This window comes from Lathyrus oleraceus, chromosome 7 (assembly GCF_024323335.1).
Source record: "Lathyrus oleraceus cultivar Zhongwan6 chromosome 7, CAAS_Psat_ZW6_1.0, whole genome shotgun sequence".
NCBI classification, from domain to species: domain Eukaryota; kingdom Viridiplantae; phylum Streptophyta; class Magnoliopsida; order Fabales; family Fabaceae; genus Lathyrus; species Lathyrus oleraceus.
The window spans coordinates 115,823,253-115,840,695 of record NC_066585.1 but is presented as its reverse complement, the minus strand read 5'-3'; the positions used below and the strand labels follow the sequence as shown (position 1 = coordinate 115,840,695).

Sequence of the window (17,443 nt, the reverse complement as noted above, 5' to 3'; positions counted from 1 at the left end):
CTCATTTATTTTACGAACTTAATTTTGAGTTCAAGTTCGACTCATTTGGTTCATGAACCAAGTCCAACGAATTAATTATCGAATCGAATCTCGAACTATTTTCGAGTTGGTTTGGTTCATTTCCAGCCCTAGTTGGATGCATCATAAATCGGTTGTCTTCTCCAAAAATTCATTCAATACAAGATCCCTACGAGAGACAACCATCTTAGAAATAATGTTTTACTCAATCCTAGCATTAGTTCATTTGACGTGTGTGATGGTCAATTGTCACCTCTTAAATTACAGATAATTTTTAAGTAGTTTTTGTGGTCTTTTGTCTTGTCTAGAGATATTTTTTTCGTTTTCTAAAATTTTTATATAGGATTAGATGTCTTTTTCGTTTTTTAAAATTTTTATATAGGATTAGATGTGTTATTAGAAATGGTATTTGGTAAGTTTTCAACTTATTATTGTACTTTCTCAGACTCAATAAATAACCTTAATGTCACTTGAGATAATAGCTACTAATGTTATTTTTAGAGGTTTTTTCTGCTTGTGTTGTTTGTTTGCGGGAATAGCTATGTACCACTGGTGCCTTCGTGCTTGAACCCTTGTTGCGGGAATAGTTAACTTTTTGAGCCTTTTGTTGTTCTTTTTTTCATATATAATGGGGGCAGAATTTTTTAAAATTTAAATTTTGTCTAGAACACTTGATACTAAAAGTAAGAAAATAATCAAAATTCCTTCTTTTCCCACCTGAGATGTCAAATTTCAAGTGTATTATTGGCAGTCTTTATGCTAGTCAGTTACATTTTTTCCTAAAATTGACAAGGACATGAAACTCTCAACATCATTTCCTAAAATATCATAACTACTTTAGTTATTATTATTTGAAAGATTATTCATTCTAGTGTAACTCCACCTCCAAGAAGAATGGCAGTGCATGCACTAATGCACAAGATCCAAAATGAGTGTCTCATGAAGTCATGGTCTTTTGCAAAAGTATAATCCAGGATATGATGGCAAGGCAACAACATATGGATTGAACTTGAAAACACGGCAAGCACATTAAAAAGTGGCGTGTGACTCAATTTCTCTAACATAGACTCAAAGTTGAACAATGACATTCAGTTCAAACATAAGTGCTTGCTGAAACATTAGAGAATTATCTTACATTTTATTTCAATTTTTCATGTACAAAGAAACTTGTTAACCCAATTCATTATTAGTTTTCTTGGCATAAAAACTATAAAATACCAGAGTACAAATCACACATACACCTGCTCATTTACGCAACTTTTACATCTAGACATGTACAATGTGGTTGGGTAAGAAATTTTGAAGAAAAAAATGAAGAATAAAAGAATTTAAGTTAGAACATGTATCTTAGGCCAACAGCACTAGACTCATCTCGGTGCCTGAAGATTGTTTTGGCTACTAGTACGGCGAGCAGAACCACTCCTTTTCCTGGTCCTTGGAATAATCATAGGCCAACAGCACACAAGAACAAAGAGCAGCTCCATCACGAATACCATCATCGCAATCCATATAAAGAAGCATATCTTCCAATACCATAAAACCCTCTTGATCAAAGGAAGTTTTGATTCAACAAATATAGATGAATCATATATTTGAGGAATGCCAGCACCAGGTAGATATTCCGCTCGCTGCTCAAGGGTTACTTTTAAGCATGAAGTAGGTACATCCCCTTCAACAAAATCATTCATCTTGGCATCCAGGGTCTGGGTCTCTGATATATAACCAGTTAGTAGCGGCACAATCTTGAGGAAAGTCGTGACTAGGCGGATAGGCTCACTTCTGAATCTTAACATGCAAGGTTGCCTCGAACTTGTAATTATTTTACCATTAGAAGATAAGAAGTCTACCCTGATCTACAAAAATGCCAAAGAAGAACTCATAAGCAAGCAAGCAAGTTACTAGTCAAACCTATAAAGTTTCCATACAAAATTATTTTCAAAAGCATACACTAGTGATCATAAATATCATATTAATGCTAGTAAAACATCACAACCTTCCTCATTCATACTAATAAAACATGTAGAGCTAGTAACACATATCATAATTACAAGGTAAAGAAAGCATAACCATCTCAAACCAAGGTCTCTTTAGAAATGAAATGAATCATATAGCTAGGTAAGGTACCTGAAAGACACCGAGTTTTGTGTTGTATCCCGACTCCGGCACTAGCAATGAAACAGTGAGCTGCACATTTTGTTTAGAAGGGATAACCCTTTTATTCACCCACCTATCAACAGCAATATCATTCTCATCCGAACGATGCTCACCACCAACACCGGAACATGATATTATAGGAACAAATGCAACAGGACTCTGTTTAGTATAATCAAAATTCAAAACCTGCTTCATCTGAAAGGGCTTTTCCACCAAACCCTTCACCAAAAACCCACTAAACACAAGTGATGAAACCAAAAGAGCAAACAAAATGCAAGAAACATAGATTGACCACAAGAAACCCCATCCACAACGAAATGCAACGTTCCAAAACAACTTCTTTTCATTGAACCATCGAAGTACTGAAGGAGCAATGAACTCACAAACACTGCTCCAAACCCTACCCAAAACCCACAAATAAAAAACTTTCCCTTTCCTCATTGTTCCAAAAGGGTCTACACAAAACATCCAAGTATGAAACATGAATGAAACTGGAGACTTTATTAACATAACGAAAACCCTAATTTGAAACATGATTACCCTAATCACCAACCCCGTTGCATAATCAAGTAAATTCGAAGATAAATCGTTGACTTCACCCATTGAGTCAGCTGAATCACCTACCGATTCGTCGTGTAGAGCTGTAGTTAATGTCGATTCCTCAACTATATCTTCTTCGATAACACCACTCGGAGATGGAGACAGGTGAAATTTTCCTTCCTCGTAAAAATTCTCACCTTCCTTCAAAACTGCAGGATTTTGACTCTTCGTTGTTGCAGAGTTGTTCGAATTGGCACAGGAAACGGTGTCGGGTGATTCTTTATCCAGTGATCGACGGGGAATTAAACGGCGACGGAGTTTGGTGGACGACGGTGAAGAGGGTGGGTCAGGGTCGCATTGACCGAGAGAGGAAGGGGAAGATTCAGGCATGTTGTGGTGGGTGGTACCGGAGCAGTGGTTGAAAGGACATTGGTGAAAGGCGTCGAAGAAGACGTCGTCGTATTGGGAATATATGTCCATTGAAGAATGTGAAGTTTCTAGTGGTTGTTCATTTTTTGAGGCACGAATGGAGGAGGTTGTGAGCTACCTCACGATATGGAATTGATTATTTGTTTTCTGAACAAGAAAAGTATATACCAAAAGAGAAAATAGGAAATGCACTTTTATAGCTTGTTAATGTATTCTATCAAATCCTACTAGTTATGCCTTCAACTAATGATAATGTATTGGTCAAATCCTACTAGTTAATGGTTAAATGAGTATTTTTTATTAGATAATATGTGAAATTATTTATTGTCAACTAATGATTATTATATATTTTGTAAAATTATTTTAATATTCTTAAATTAGTTGTATGACATAGTTAAACGATAATTTTTATTGAATGATGGTGTAAAATTATTTTTCACCATGAGTGCACTATATTTATTCTTTATACAAAAGAGAAAATAGGAGATGAATTAACCGTGTAACATAATTTTACATTGTGAATCAATAACCATAATCTATTCTGTCTAATCGAATTGATACTTTTAAGTTAGTGGTATGACATGGCTAAATGATGAATTTCTATTGGATGGTTGTGTAAAATTATTCTACATCGTCGGTGCACTACCGTTATTCTCTTTACGAGAGAGAAAATAAGAGATGCATTGATATTGTAAAATAATTTTATATTGTCAATTAATGATTATCGTGTATTATGCTAAATTACACTCGTAATTTTAAGTTGGTGGTATGACATGGTTAAATGATGAATTATTAATTGATGATGGTGTAAATTTATTTTACACCGTCAGGCACTATGTAACATCCCATTTTTTTTTATTTTTTTTTATTATTTGGTGTTTTAATTAAAATAAAATTATGTGGTAATGAGGTTGGATGATATTAGTAGAGTGTGGTGAGAAATAGGAGGTTGGAAGATTATTAGAAAATAATTAGAAATAGTCATTTTATTTAATTTATTAAAATAAATAGAGGAGGAGATTTTGGTGGATAAATAAGAAAATAAAGTAGTAGAAATAAGGGAAAATAATAGTAGTATTTTTTATTAAAATAAAATTACAGGTGAAAAGGGCATGTTGGTAAATAAGAGGATAAGTGAGGGGGATTAAGTTACTAATAAAAAGGTTAGTAAGAGGGTTTTTGGAAATTTCTATGAAAACAGAATATGTGGTGAGAATAGGCAAGGGCTAGGGTTAAGGGAAATTATATTATAAAAGCTTAAAGTTTGTATTTTGTTGGAAAATCTAAGGTGAAGGAGATTACTCTTAATTAGGTGTATTTTGCATATTTGGGTAGAGGGAAATCCTTAATCCCGATAGATTTTTATTTATTTTTATTCCTTTGATGAATGTTGGATGAAACATATGAAATGAATTCTAAAAGTACATGATTATATATTGTGTTGTGTGAATTTCGTACATTATTTTACCAGAGATTTGGGTGTTCATGATTCATGATGTTGGTATATATGAGTGTTCATGTGTGAGTGATGAACTTGATGAATAAAGTATGAAAATCTATGATCAATTAGGTGAAATTGTATGTTAATTGATGACTAATTGATATTTAGATGTTAGATGTTATTTCCCTTACTGTTGTGATTCAATTTGGGGTCCGGGGATGGAAAATTGTAGTTCTGTTTTGAACTCCATTATAGAAAATACAGTTTTGCCTTCTGGTTCAGGGTGACGTGTGTCACCCTAATGACGCCTTAGTCGTCATCGTTATGGAGGCGCTAACGGGCGTCAGCTACCTAATGGATAGATTGTCATGGTCCTCATGCATGTGGAGTTAGGATAATCGTCATATGTGTGACGTGGGACATGACGTGGAAGGTGACGGGTGACCCGTCACGCCATCCAGAACGAGCGTTCTTTACTCAACTGTGCAAAATTGTTTTGTCTTTTTTGTTTTTGGTGTTGTGTTGTGGTTCAGGCTATTGTTGGCCACTATTTGGAGATAAATGATGTTGTTATTATGTTGTTATGGATTTAATCCACTTTTGTGTGGTAACTATGTTGTTGTTTATTGTGTTGAATTACATAGTGATTGTATGGTGAACATTTTTTTGTGATATTGCATGTTATGGTCAATCACGCGTCATGGTGTACGGACTTGATCTAGTTTTGATGTGATCTGATCCTATGATGGGAATTCAGAAGCGAGTAACTGGTTCTAAGTGGGAATCGGTGAAGCGTTACCTATGGTGATGGTAGCGATTTGGTGTGCTTTGGTCCTATGATGGGGATTCAGGAGCGAGATGGACATGTGTTGTCCATAATGGTACTGCATGCATTGTTTAGTCGTGATTTGAGTTCATTGCATTCATTACTTGTATATGAATTGATTGACTATGTTGATGTAGGTGATTGAGAATGTTTTGGTGATGTATGCTATTGGATTGTGTTGGATAAATATTGTTGTTTGTTTAGGCTACCCTTGCATACTTTTGCTCCGTTAATTATTATAAGCATATTCTCACTCCTTTGTTATTTATGTAGTTTTGTGCTCCTTCTTCGGGTACAGACGAGCATGTAACTAAATAACTGCTTAGAGGTTGAAGAATGGTGTAGAGGTTTTTCTTCCTTTTCCTGTTTTATACGTTTATTTAGTATTTTGTTGCTCTGATCTATAACACTTGGCGGGTGAATGATTCATTTGATTTTGTTACTATTTGTTATGTTGTTAATGTTGAAGGCATTTTGTCATTGAAGCTAGCAGAAATATAGCCGAGCACATCGCACGCTCGAAGATACAACAAAGTTGCCATCGAACTTTATTTATTCCTGAAGGAAAGGGAAACCATCAATAAAACCCCGAGGAAAGAGAAAAGGATAAGGAAGTCGGTTATGCAATGGGAAGGTATTAGCACCCCTCACATATGTTGTACTCAACGGGAACCATTTTGATTGTTTTATGCTCGAATGGGTGTTACTATCTAAGGATTACTCGTAAAAGAAATAAGGGGAAAAGGAAAAAATACACAAAGTGATCGGAGAGGATTAGGGCCTCATGCCTAAGTGTGCTTATAGTGCAATAAGGAATTCATAGCTCTGTAGTTCATGGAACTAATGGCGGGAGATGAAAGAAGAGTGATTGAAGTATGATGGTGAAGGAAGGTGCTTGCGGAGGATTTTGATCCTTGTGCCTACGTATTCTCACCGTGCAATGAGAAAGTCAGAGCTCCATAGTTCGTAGAACTAATGCAGAACAAAGAAAGAAAGATTTGATTGGGTTGCCAAGAGGAAAAACAAGTTGCTTAAATAGAAAGAGTGTGGCAATAACCAATAAGTGGTGTTTAGCCCAAAGATAATTTATTGAAGGCATGGTCTGAACCAAGGATGCTATCAGAGTTTGTGACTCTACAAGGTAGGAAAAGATGTTTTCCAAGGTCTGCAACCCTATATGATAACATGAGAGAAAAACCATAATATGTAATTGTATAGGCAGGATAAATAGGGGTCAAAGTTTGTTTTCCAAAGTTTGTAACCTTATAGGGCAAAATGCAATGATATGTGTGCCATAGTCGATACTATACAAGGCAGAAGAGGTGAATGCCAGAGTCTGAAACTCCATAAGGGCAAAGAGAAATGATGTCACATTCTGTAACTCTATAGGTACTGAAAGAGGTAGCCAGAGTCTGTAACCCTATGGGCATAAAGAATGAATGCCAAAGTTTGTAACTTTATAGGCCGAAAGAAATGGGGCTTTGCCAAAGTCTGTAACTGTGTAGGAAAAAACAAAATTTCTAGAGTCTGTAACTCCATAGGGAAAAAGAGAGTTTTCAAAAGTCTAAAACTTAATAGGGAAAGTGTTTACGCAACAATCTCTAGCATTCCTATCGAGGTTTACTTGCAGGATCGACTACAAAGTCCTAGACTGATATGTGTTAAGTATATGGTGTTTCTGTTGGTAAAGTGCTTGGAACACTAGAGAAATAAGTGAAATGTTTGCAGAATAGAAAAATGCAGTAACAGTAAGAAATGATAAAAACAAGATAAAGATGTAAATGAACAAAGCAAATGAAAATAAATTGACAAGTTAAATGGTTTGAAAGTAAATGTGGAAGCAGAAGTACATTTTGGCAGGAAGTTAACTCTTTTCTCTCAGATGCTTGATACTTCAAGTGTTTTCCTATTACAATGTTATAAATACCACCCCTAGAAATGAAAATCACATCTACTTATATAGTAACAAAAAATAAATGCTAGGAGGTCATGATCCATTTATGATGTGCCACGTGTCGGAGCCTATCACCCACGTCTCTGGTAACTTCCCACTTTCTACTTCCCATGATTAGTTCCCATTATGGTACGCTTGCCTTCGACTTCAACAGAATCACCTCCTTCATCGACATAGCTGCCTTGATTTCCCCATTCGTCAACTCTGCTTTCGACCTCCTCTTGGTCGTTCTGATTACGTCCTTCGTTGGTGTCAAAATTTGCTAGCTAATAAATTGCCCCCCTAAAAGGCCTGTTTGACTAAGACGCTTCGACTGAGAAACTTGACTTTTTGACTTTCCAAATTTCGGCTAGATGTCAACCGCTAATGATGTTCTGCACAATGATGATTTTTCTTGCGCCACGGTTTCCCAGAAAAATTGTCATCATTAGGAGCTATTTCCTAGGTCGTGGGTTTTCAACTAATGCTACTAACTTTCCCACTACCCCTTAGTCGGACAGTTGTCATCAATCGACTGACGCTTGATTGTCATTTGGTTTGCCTATAAATAATGCTTTTTTACATTCAACATTTCTTCCTGTTTCTTCATCTTGCGCATTTTATCTACAACCTCTCACAACAACATTACTCTTATCAATTTTTCTTCTTCTTTCAATGCAATGGCTTCCTCCACTCGCACCAAGAGAGTAACGAACTTCAATACTAGCAACAACCCTGTTGTATTTCAACTTACTGAAATAGAAAGCACGAAACATATTCCTTGACCCACTTCTACTGATGAAGTTGTGGTAAAAATCTGGCAACTCCAAATGCTCATTCCATTTATCGTTGCTGACAAACTTGTTGCATTTCATGGGCCTTACCCAGACAACAAAACTCAACCAAAAATCGTTCAGGGCCACTTTCCTAGTTACACTCCTGCTATCCCTCCAGATTTTGAAAAATACGGTACCATCGACATCCAGTTCATGGACCCAAAGGATAGAGTCTACAGGTTAATGCTTACTCCAGGTAATAAGGAGTATGTAGCTTGGCTTAACAAAGTTCAACGAAAACTCCAAGACCAGTCGAGACGCGCGGGGATCTTAGACGTTATCCAGATTTCAAGACAAGCTCATCGAATCAACCCTTGCATGTTGCTGGCGTTGATGTATTTCTGGGAAGGTTCGACCAATACCTTCAATCTTCCTTGTGGCATGTTGACGTCAACTCTCTTTGACGTGACGGCTATCACAGACTTATCGCCACTGGGCGAAACTTTTTACCCCACGCTTCCGATAGAGACCACCTTTTCTTTCAGTCGCGCTAGCCTTCAAAACTATATTGAAGATCACTATAACGAGGATTCTTTCGAAGTCTCTGACGAAGAGCATATTGCTTTTCTAACACTTTGGCTTTCTTACTATGTTTTCTGTCCTGGCTCTTTACAAATAGCCAAAAGTTACATAAGCCTGGAGATCCAAATCCATGAAGGTCGAAAGGTTTCCCTAGGTAAGCTTTTGCTAGCTTCCTTGTACCACTCTCTAGGGCCCGTAACCCTAAAATTGAAATACCTATATTCCACTTCCAAAGCCCTGAACTTGTTAGGTCCTATGTGGTTGTTGTAACACTAGTTGAACGCCACTTTTGAATACCAGCTGGGTTATCCTGTGTCGGAGCGCATAATGAGTTTGAAAGAGGATCGACCAGTCGAAGGCGCAAGACTTGCCCTGATGACATGCCAGGAAACCCCTAACAAACATATTTTTATGAAGTACCTCAAAATGTTTATCAAGGTCGACTCCTTTGTTCGAGGTATGGCTCCATTTTTGGACTGAAGCTTTGGCTTGAAATGGTTCAAAAATCCTTTCCCAGGTGATTCTCCTCAAGCAGCAACATAGTCGAGTACTGTGTGGAGGGCGTTTTTGAGTTTTACATTGTTATCCTTTAGGATAGAAGCAGGGTCGAATGGGTATGGCTTCATGAGTTACCAACCCCAACTTGGTGGCTCGCCAATTCAGCCTTAGCCAAATTTTACCAAAGCCTTTGGTGTCACATTCGAATGACATTGTATGTTCTGGTCAATCACTAAACGTTGATGACCACAAAGCTTGCCTAATATTCCACAAGTCCACTCAACGCCTTGAACTACCGGTTTTTAAGTTCCAGCAATCCTTTTTAACAACTGCAGACTTCGATGAATGGTGGGCCGACTACCAACGTCAAGGTTTTTCTAGTGCTCTTTTTCTTCAACTTATGATCGATACCTTTTCCACTTTCACTGGCGAAATGCCGCCTCCGCCACCGACTATTGATGCCCCCGGCGTAACAATCCAAATTACCAATGTTGACGAAGCCCCAACAAAAACGGTAACTATTGTTCTTTCGCCTTTTCCTTATTTAGAGAGAAAAAAATAAACACTTATTTTCTTTGTTGTTAGGGTCGAAAAAGGGTTTCAGACACTGCAACATCCCCTAGCAAAACTTTCAAACGACAAATGGCGCCATCGACTCCGAAACCGAAGGTACTTCGTGTCAGCGTTTCATGAGGCTTTGTTTTTAAAATTTTGTCACCCTCTTACTTATCTTATGACTTAGGTTCCTGAAGAGGTGCCTTCGCTCGACAGTGGAGATTCCGATGGCAGTGTGCACTCACACATCTTTCTAACATCGAAGGTGCCACCGGCTACTCCACCTACTCCAGCCCGAAAAAATAAAGTCCAGGCCAAGAAACCCCCTCCAAGAATTGCTCCTTTGACCATGAAGACCTTAGTTCCAGATGATCTCACTAAGGTCTTTTCCTCCATGGTCAAGAAAGAAATACTCTTGCTTCCCTGCTACACGTGGCTTCTCAGGTATTTATCTCCCTTTATTTTACCAACTCAACAAACTATTCTCCTACGTGCGTCCTGACTTCTTGGTTATAGGAACATGTGGCCGATTCAACTCCTGCTGAACCCACAGCCGACGCGAGGCTCAACAAAATATCATTGCTCAGCAAACTCAGGCCCCTTCGATCGTTACTGGCGAAGGCGTCTCTATCAGTACTTTGACTCAGATAGAAGTTTTGGCTATGAAGCGACAAAATCCGACAGAGGCCTTAAGGAAGTTGTAGCAACTTCGTCAAATTTCGACTGAGGCTCAGCCTTCCTCTTTGAATGTTGTACCTTCGCCAGGGATGGATGCCACTGTCACCCTCAAGCTTCAACAATTAAAAGACTATCTATTTAAGCGCAAAGTTTTAGTTGTCCTAGAAGAAGAAGGTATGGCACACAACATCTTTAAACTTCTCGACGAACTTTCCCTTCATGAGCTTCTTGCCCCAACTGCCAAATACTTGATTGAGTTTGAAGCTTTCTTCACCCAGCTGGTCAAGGATCTTATTCTTCGTCAGAATGCTGATTTCCAAATTAAAACAAAGATCAACAAGATGAGGCTTGGGTGGGATTTTAGTGAGGACTATGAGAAGAAGCTTAGTGACTTCGAGGCCAAGAAACAGGAGCGTCTCAGCCAACAACAAGCCTTTAATCAGTAAATCTCGGACTATCAAGCTCAAATAGCTGAACTTAACAAGAAGATTGCTAAAGTGGAAGTGCAAAAAGCCTATTTGGATATAGCTGAACCTCTTCCTACTCAAGATGTCGTCGATTGGGAAGTTCTGAAAGGGATTTCACGTGGTGAAAAGGCCCTTGAAATTGAAACTAGGATTAAGCAGCTGCGGGAGAAGAAAAGTCTTCTTGACAGCAGAATCGGTCATGAGAAGACCCTTTTCGAGGATTTTAAGTCTAGGTTTCCTGCTTGATTTTTTTCTTTTTGTAGAGGCCCTTGTAAGGCTGGTGGACCACTTTGTATGCCATTTTGGCTTTAAACAATTAATGAATATTTTCACTATGTTTGGATTTTAATCTCTTGTAGCATAGGTTTATATTTTTTTCAAATATTTCTCATTTACCCATAAGATCCTTCCATCCATATCCAGCTCCTGAATTTCGTAGGCATTATTCGTAAACGTTTGGATCATTTGAAACGGTCCTTCCCACTTTGGTGACCATTTTCCTAAAGTTCGATCTCTTTGAACCATAGGTAAAATTACCTTCCAAACGTAATCATTTATTGCAAAGATTTTCATTTTAACCCTTTTGTTGTATACTCTGGCCACATGCGTCTTTTATCGTATCAATATGTCTATTGCGACCAACTTTTCTTTGTCTAAATCAGTCAGTTCATCGAACATCAATCTCCAATACTACTCCGAATGGATGTCATTCTGGCGTTGCACCCTGACTAATTATAAACAAATCTCTGCTGGCAACACAACATCTTGCCCAAATGTCAAATGGAAAGGCGTCGAATTCGTATCCTCTTTTGGGGATGTTCGACAAGCCCATAAAATCTGGTCTAATGTTTTGTGCCAATTCTTAGGTTTCTTAGCAACATGTTTTTTGATTAAACTAATTATCACTTTGTTGGCTGCCTCGACTTGGCCATTTTCATGGGCATAGTAAGGTGTGGAAGCAACCAACCTGAACCTTGTTTCAATGGCAAATTCTTACATCTTTTGTCCCACAAAAACTGAGCCTTAATTTGTGGTAATGGTTTCGGGAATCCCAAACCTATATACGATGGTTTTTTGAATAAATTCGATCACAACCTCTTGATCAACTTTTACCAAAGGGATAGCTTCTATCCATTTTGTAAAGTAGTCTATTCCGACCAAGATAAACTTTTGTTGTTTCGACGAGGTCGGTCGAATTTCACCGATGACATCTAATGCCCACCCCCGAAAGGGCCAAGGCTTGATAATCACATGCAACTCACTTGCTGGTACGTGTTGGACGCTCGCGTGCATCTGACATTCTTGGCACCCCTTGGGGAACTCAATACAATCTTTCAATATACTTGGCCAATAAACACCTTGTCGAAATAAAAGTCATTTCATCTTATGGCCAGCTTGGTGTGCCCCACAGGCTCCACTGTGTACCTCAGATATTGCCAAGTAAGCTTCTGTATTTCTAAGACACTTGAGCAATATTCCTTCTGGAGTTTTCTTCAACAACTCATTTCTCAGGCGTACATAACTTAAAGCTCTATACTTGATTTTCCTGTCGGTGTTTCCAACTGGGTTTTCCAAGTACTTTATAATCGGTTTCCCCCAATCTGATTGCGACAAATTGTCAATGGAAAATACTTCGTGCCTTGCAAAAACTTCAAAATTTTCAAGACATTCATTATTGTTGAATTGTGCCCCCCGGTTTTTGGGATTTCCATATTAGGTGACAGCGAGACGTTCGACGCCATCTTTTCCTTTATTTCAATAAAATCCTTGAGCTTTTCTTTTGATACCTTGTACCCAGAGGCGATTTGTGCTGACTCGTTGGCTTCTTGATTCTCCATTCTTGGCACATGCGTAATGCTGACAACCTCGAAGCATTCCAATAGTTGTGTCGCCATTGCAAAATACATCAGCAAATTTTCTTTAATGCACTTGTATTCTCGTGTGATTTGTCTGACCACTAGTTCTGAATCTCCCTTTATTTCTACTTTCTTGGGCCCTAAATCTCTTAGGATTTTGAGACCAATTATTAGGGCTTCGTAGTCTGCTTCGTTATTGGAACATTTTCCATCGATTTTACATTTGAACTTCGTCGAAATGTCTTGTGGGGATAATATTAAGACCTCAACTTCTGTTCCATTTTTATGGCTTGACCCATCGAAATATAACCGGTAAGGGTTCGTGTCAACCATGTTTAGTGAAGGTTCAACTACATCATGATCCACAATAAAATTTTCCACTATCTGGCCCTTCATAGCCCTCAAAGGCTTATATGTTAACGAAAATTCCGTTAATGCTAGCGCCCATTTCCCAATTCGACTATGTAGAATGGGTTTAGACAATATATGTTTAATAACATCATAAAGAGACGAACATAAATGTCGACTAGTTTTATATATTGCTTTAATTTCATACATGAGAGGTACAGACACAAGCACAGTTTTTCAATTACATTATACCTAGTTTTAGCATCTATCAAAACTCGAATGAGGTAATATATGGGTCTTTCGACACCACTGACATCCTCTTGAGCTAACATAATCCCTATGGTCGTATCCGACGCAGCAATATACAAACTCATATGCTTTTTCCTACTAGGAGGTAACAAAATGGGAGGCTTTGTAAGGTATCCTTTGATGGCGTCGAAAGCCTCCTGCTGCTCTTGCCCCCAGTGAAAATCACTTTCCTTCTTGATCTTGAGGAGTGGCGAAAAAACCATCGTTTTTCCACTTAGATTCAATATGAATCTTCTCAAGAAGTTTATCTTCCCCAACAAAGACTAGAGTTGTTTCTTTATCGACAGAGGCTTGAGATCCAAAATTGCTTTTGTCTTGTTTTGGTTGATCTCGATGCCTTTCTTGTGTACCACGAAACCTAAGAAGTCTCCTGCATGTACACCAAAAGCACATTTTAGTGGATTCATTTTTAATCCATATTTTCTCATCCTCTCAAATGAGCGTCGAAGGTGATCAAGATGATCATTTCTAGATGACGATTTTATCACGATATGATCAATGTACACCTGCATAAATTTTTCAATAAAATCATGGAATATGGCATTCATGGCTCTTTAATAGGTTGCTCTAGCGTTTTTTAAACCAAACAGCATCTCAACCCATTCATATGTCCCCAAAGCTCCAAGACATCGAAATGTCGTCTTGGGAACATCATCATTTGCTATGAGAATTTGATTATAGCCAGAGTAACCATCAAGCATACTCAAGTATTCGAAGCCTGCGGCTGAATCAACCAACATCTCTGCCACAGACATTGAATACTCATCTTTTGGAGTAGCATTATTTAAATCTCTAAAATCTATACAAACTTTGAGAGATCCATTTTTCTTAATAACAGGTACTATATTAGCTAACCATTCGACATACCTTGTAGTTCTGATGAGCCGGCTTTTGAGGAGTCTTTCGATCTCTTGTTTAATCTTTATAGTGACTTCGGGAGCAAATCGTCGAGGATGTTGCTTTACTGGCCTTTTTCCAGGCTGAATAGGCAATCGGTGCTCCACCATACTTTGATCTAGACCTGGCATCTCGCCGTAGTTCCAGGCGAAACAGTATTTGTATTCTTTCAATACTTCGATCAGTTCAACCTTCATCTTTGACCCAACTTTAGTACTTATGTACGTTGGTGTTTTTGTGACTCCGTCTCCTAGATCGGTTTCTTCAAAAGGGTCTTGTGCTTGCATTTTCTACAACTCATTCAATGGGTTTTTCTCAAACCCCAAAGGCTCATTGTCATAGATGCAATCAAGCCTTCGACTTTCTGAATCTGTTGTTTAATCTTGTCGGCCATCTTCTCCCTCTTTTGCTTCGAAATCCAAATTATGAAGTCTCTCAACCTCTAGGGCCAATTTTCTTTGGTTCTCATCCAAATAGGATAAAATTCGAGCTAAACATTCTAACTTAGCAGTCATCTCCATCGACTGCATGCCACCCCGTGGTTGGAATTACCATTTCTGGCTCCATGTATTCTTCAACATCCCATATGAATCCATAGTCGGGATCGAGGTTCGACACACGACCTGTGTTGACTTAAGTGTAGGACCCCGATTCATTATCACAAGGTGCAATGTTTTTCGAATGTTGGTCTAAAGGTTTCTTCGAGCCATTGGCCTCATCCACCCTATAATAACTCTAGTCAACTTCGATATTTTCCATGATGTCGTCCTTTCTCCATATTATGAGCCTTTGATGTATAGTTGGTGGTACTGCTCATATTCCATGGATTCATTCCCGTCCTAGGAGTAAGTTAAAATTCTCTCTAGAGTTTATTACCATAAAGAGCGTCGAGCGTGTGGTCGTGCCAACGGCTAGATCGACCTGGATGACACCAAGTATATTACTGGTTTTTCCCTCGTTGTTAGATAGAACCATATTGTGTTTTCGAAGATCATCGTCGCATTTCCCCATCTTCTTAAATAAAGTATAAGGCATTAAGTTAACGGTTGCACCATTGTATACGAACACCTTGCTCATTGTTATCCTGTCGACCTTCTCCCTTATGAATAAAGGCTTCAGATGGTACATCATCCATGGGCTAGGTCTTTCGAACATAGATTTTTTCTCCTTGACTGGGCCAATGTTTATAACGTAATAGCAAAGTGGTTTACCTCCAACAGTTTCATCTAGCATGAAGTCCTCCTCAGTTTTAGATACTTTTGACACCATATCATATTCTGCAGGCAACATTGATACGATGCCGCAGTTAACGATGAAATCTTCACCATAAGTGTCATCATTAGTATCGTCATGCATATCTTTGTCGAACTCTTCATCTGACTGGGGAGAGTATTCAGGTTCCCTTTCATCCAACTGAGGGGAGTATCCAGGCTCCTCCTCATTCGATTTAAGCGCATCCTCCAACTCTTTCTCTTTTTCGACCTGAGGTGAACATTTCATACTTTGGGAAGATACCATCCCTTTTTTTCCCTGTAGGGTCAACAGTCATGGCTATTGTTTAATTAGCCACGATCTTTCCTTTTTCTGCCCACAATCCTTTTGGGAGTTGCCTCTTCTATCCAGAAGTTTCTAAAGGCTTTAACTACGAAGTTGGAGCTTCTTTCCCAACTTTTTTGTTCCACTAGTAACGTCTCCTTTGTGTTCTGGTCATTGAGTTTTTACCCTTGTAGTTGAGAGAAACTACATAACCTCTTGTTTTAACCTTCTTTTCCGACGTCATTGTTTCTTTTTCTAAATCTAGTATTCTCCACTTTGGCCTCTTTCCCCCCTTCTGGTTCACCGATTCCACCCACTTCACCTATAGGATATATGATGGTGGAAGGAAAGTCTTTGGTCGAGGCTACTGGAACTGCCTCCTGTATTCTTCGTTTCGACGTGGTGCTCCATGTTTGTCAAACATGAATCTGGGGATGATAGGTTCCTCTCCTTCTTGGGCCTTCTTTTTGTCAGCTTCCAATCTTTCAGTAGCTTTCTCGTCAAACACAACGCTACACCTTGGACATAGTATCGCTTTTGACCCACTTACTTTGCATTTCTCTTGGAAATATGTTAGGTTTTCCCCGCTTGGGGATAAGCTGATTTTAGTTCATCTTCAACTCTCTTGTCGAAACCATCAGTAGTTTCAACCATTAATACTTCAAAAGATTCAGCTAGAGAAACAACATCCAAAGACTCCATGAGACAATCAGTAGTCTCCACCATCATGCATTCAAAAGGTTTAGAGTACAAGGCTTCTTCAACCTTTAGAGGATCATAGTCTACTTGCATCTTCAGCCTTTCACCAAATTGAAGCCTTCCTTCTTTCAATGCTTTTTGCACCAAATCCCTGAAAAGAACACATTGATAAGTTTTATGACCAAGAAATTTATGAAATGTACAAAATCCCCTTTTCTTTTTCTGTTCTAAAGGGGGTCCTTTAAACCCTGAGGAACAATAATTTGACCATCTTTAACCAATAAATCAAATATCTCGTCACACTTAGACACATCAAACGTGTAAGTTTTAGCAACATATTTATCTATTTTTTCTGCTTCGATGGGATTTTCCCCGTTTGATGGTTTTAGTGCTTTACACGTGTAAGGAGGTCCGGGCTTGATTTCAGCCACGTTGACCTCACTTTCATCGACAAACTCTCAATTGTCAGAAGAGTATTCCTCAACTGCTATATAAAACACTTTGTCTTTCTTATGGTATCAACTAGTTTTGGTCTTTTCAGCTTTCAAGTGTTCAATGTGTCGAACTCTATCAACTAATTGTGCCATATCCCTCAGATTATGGGTATCCAACTTCTTTTTGATAAAATAGTCTAAACCGCCTGCGGCTATTTCGACTAATTCGTGCTCAGGAACTTGAGTAAAGATTCTAGCCTTCAAAAGTCTAAATCTATTGAGGTACTGATCAACTAACTCAACGGTCTTTCGTTTGACACTGGCTAGTTCTTTCAGACTTATTTTTGACTGTCCCATGTAAAACTGTTCATGGAACAATCTCTCTAATTGCGCCCATGTTTGGACGAATTGTAGAGGTGGCGTCGTAAACCATGTGAACGCATTTTTTTGTAAGATAACTTGGAACG

The 17,443-nt window shown here is 38.5% G+C and overlaps 2 protein-coding genes across 2 annotated transcripts; both read right to left on the bottom strand.

Moving 5' to 3' along the window:
• Positions 1-1,136: 1,136 nt before the first annotated feature.
• Positions 1,137-3,325, bottom strand: LOC127105846 (seipin-2). The gene is made up of 2 exons (XM_051043056.1): positions 2,143-3,325; positions 1,137-1,871 (listed from the first exon to the last, which is right to left on the bottom strand). The coding sequence occupies exons 1-2, from the start codon at positions 3,190-3,192 to the stop codon at positions 1,386-1,388; spliced, it is 1,536 nt and encodes a 511-aa protein (XP_050899013.1). The 5' UTR covers positions 3,193-3,325; the 3' UTR covers positions 1,137-1,385.
• Positions 3,326-12,477: 9,152 nt separating this feature from the next.
• On the bottom strand, positions 12,478-13,613 carry LOC127102326 (uncharacterized). The gene is made up of 2 exons (XM_051039705.1): positions 13,354-13,613; positions 12,478-13,213 (listed from the first exon to the last, which is right to left on the bottom strand). The coding sequence occupies exons 1-2, from the start codon at positions 13,611-13,613 to the stop codon at positions 12,478-12,480; spliced, it is 996 nt and encodes a 331-aa protein (XP_050895662.1).
• Between the last annotated feature and the right edge of the window lie 3,830 nt (positions 13,614-17,443).

Bases quoted from the DNA above. Each gene is read 5' to 3' on its own strand.
- LOC127102326 (XM_051039705.1), bottom strand. From the start codon at position 13,613: ATGGTTTTTTCGCCACTCCTCAAGATCAAGAAGGAAAGTGATTTTCAC. The intron at 13,214-13,353 runs GTATAATGTAAT...CATTCTACATAG, and splicing joins TTGATAGATGCTAAAACTAG to TCGAATTGGGAAATGGGCGC.
- LOC127105846 (XM_051043056.1), bottom strand. From the start codon at position 3,192: ATGGACATATATTCCCAATACGACGACGTCTTCTTCGACGCCTTTCAC. The intron at 1,872-2,142 runs GTACCTTACCTA...GCATTTTTGTAG, and splicing joins CAAAACTCGGTGTCTTTCAG to ATCAGGGTAGACTTCTTATC.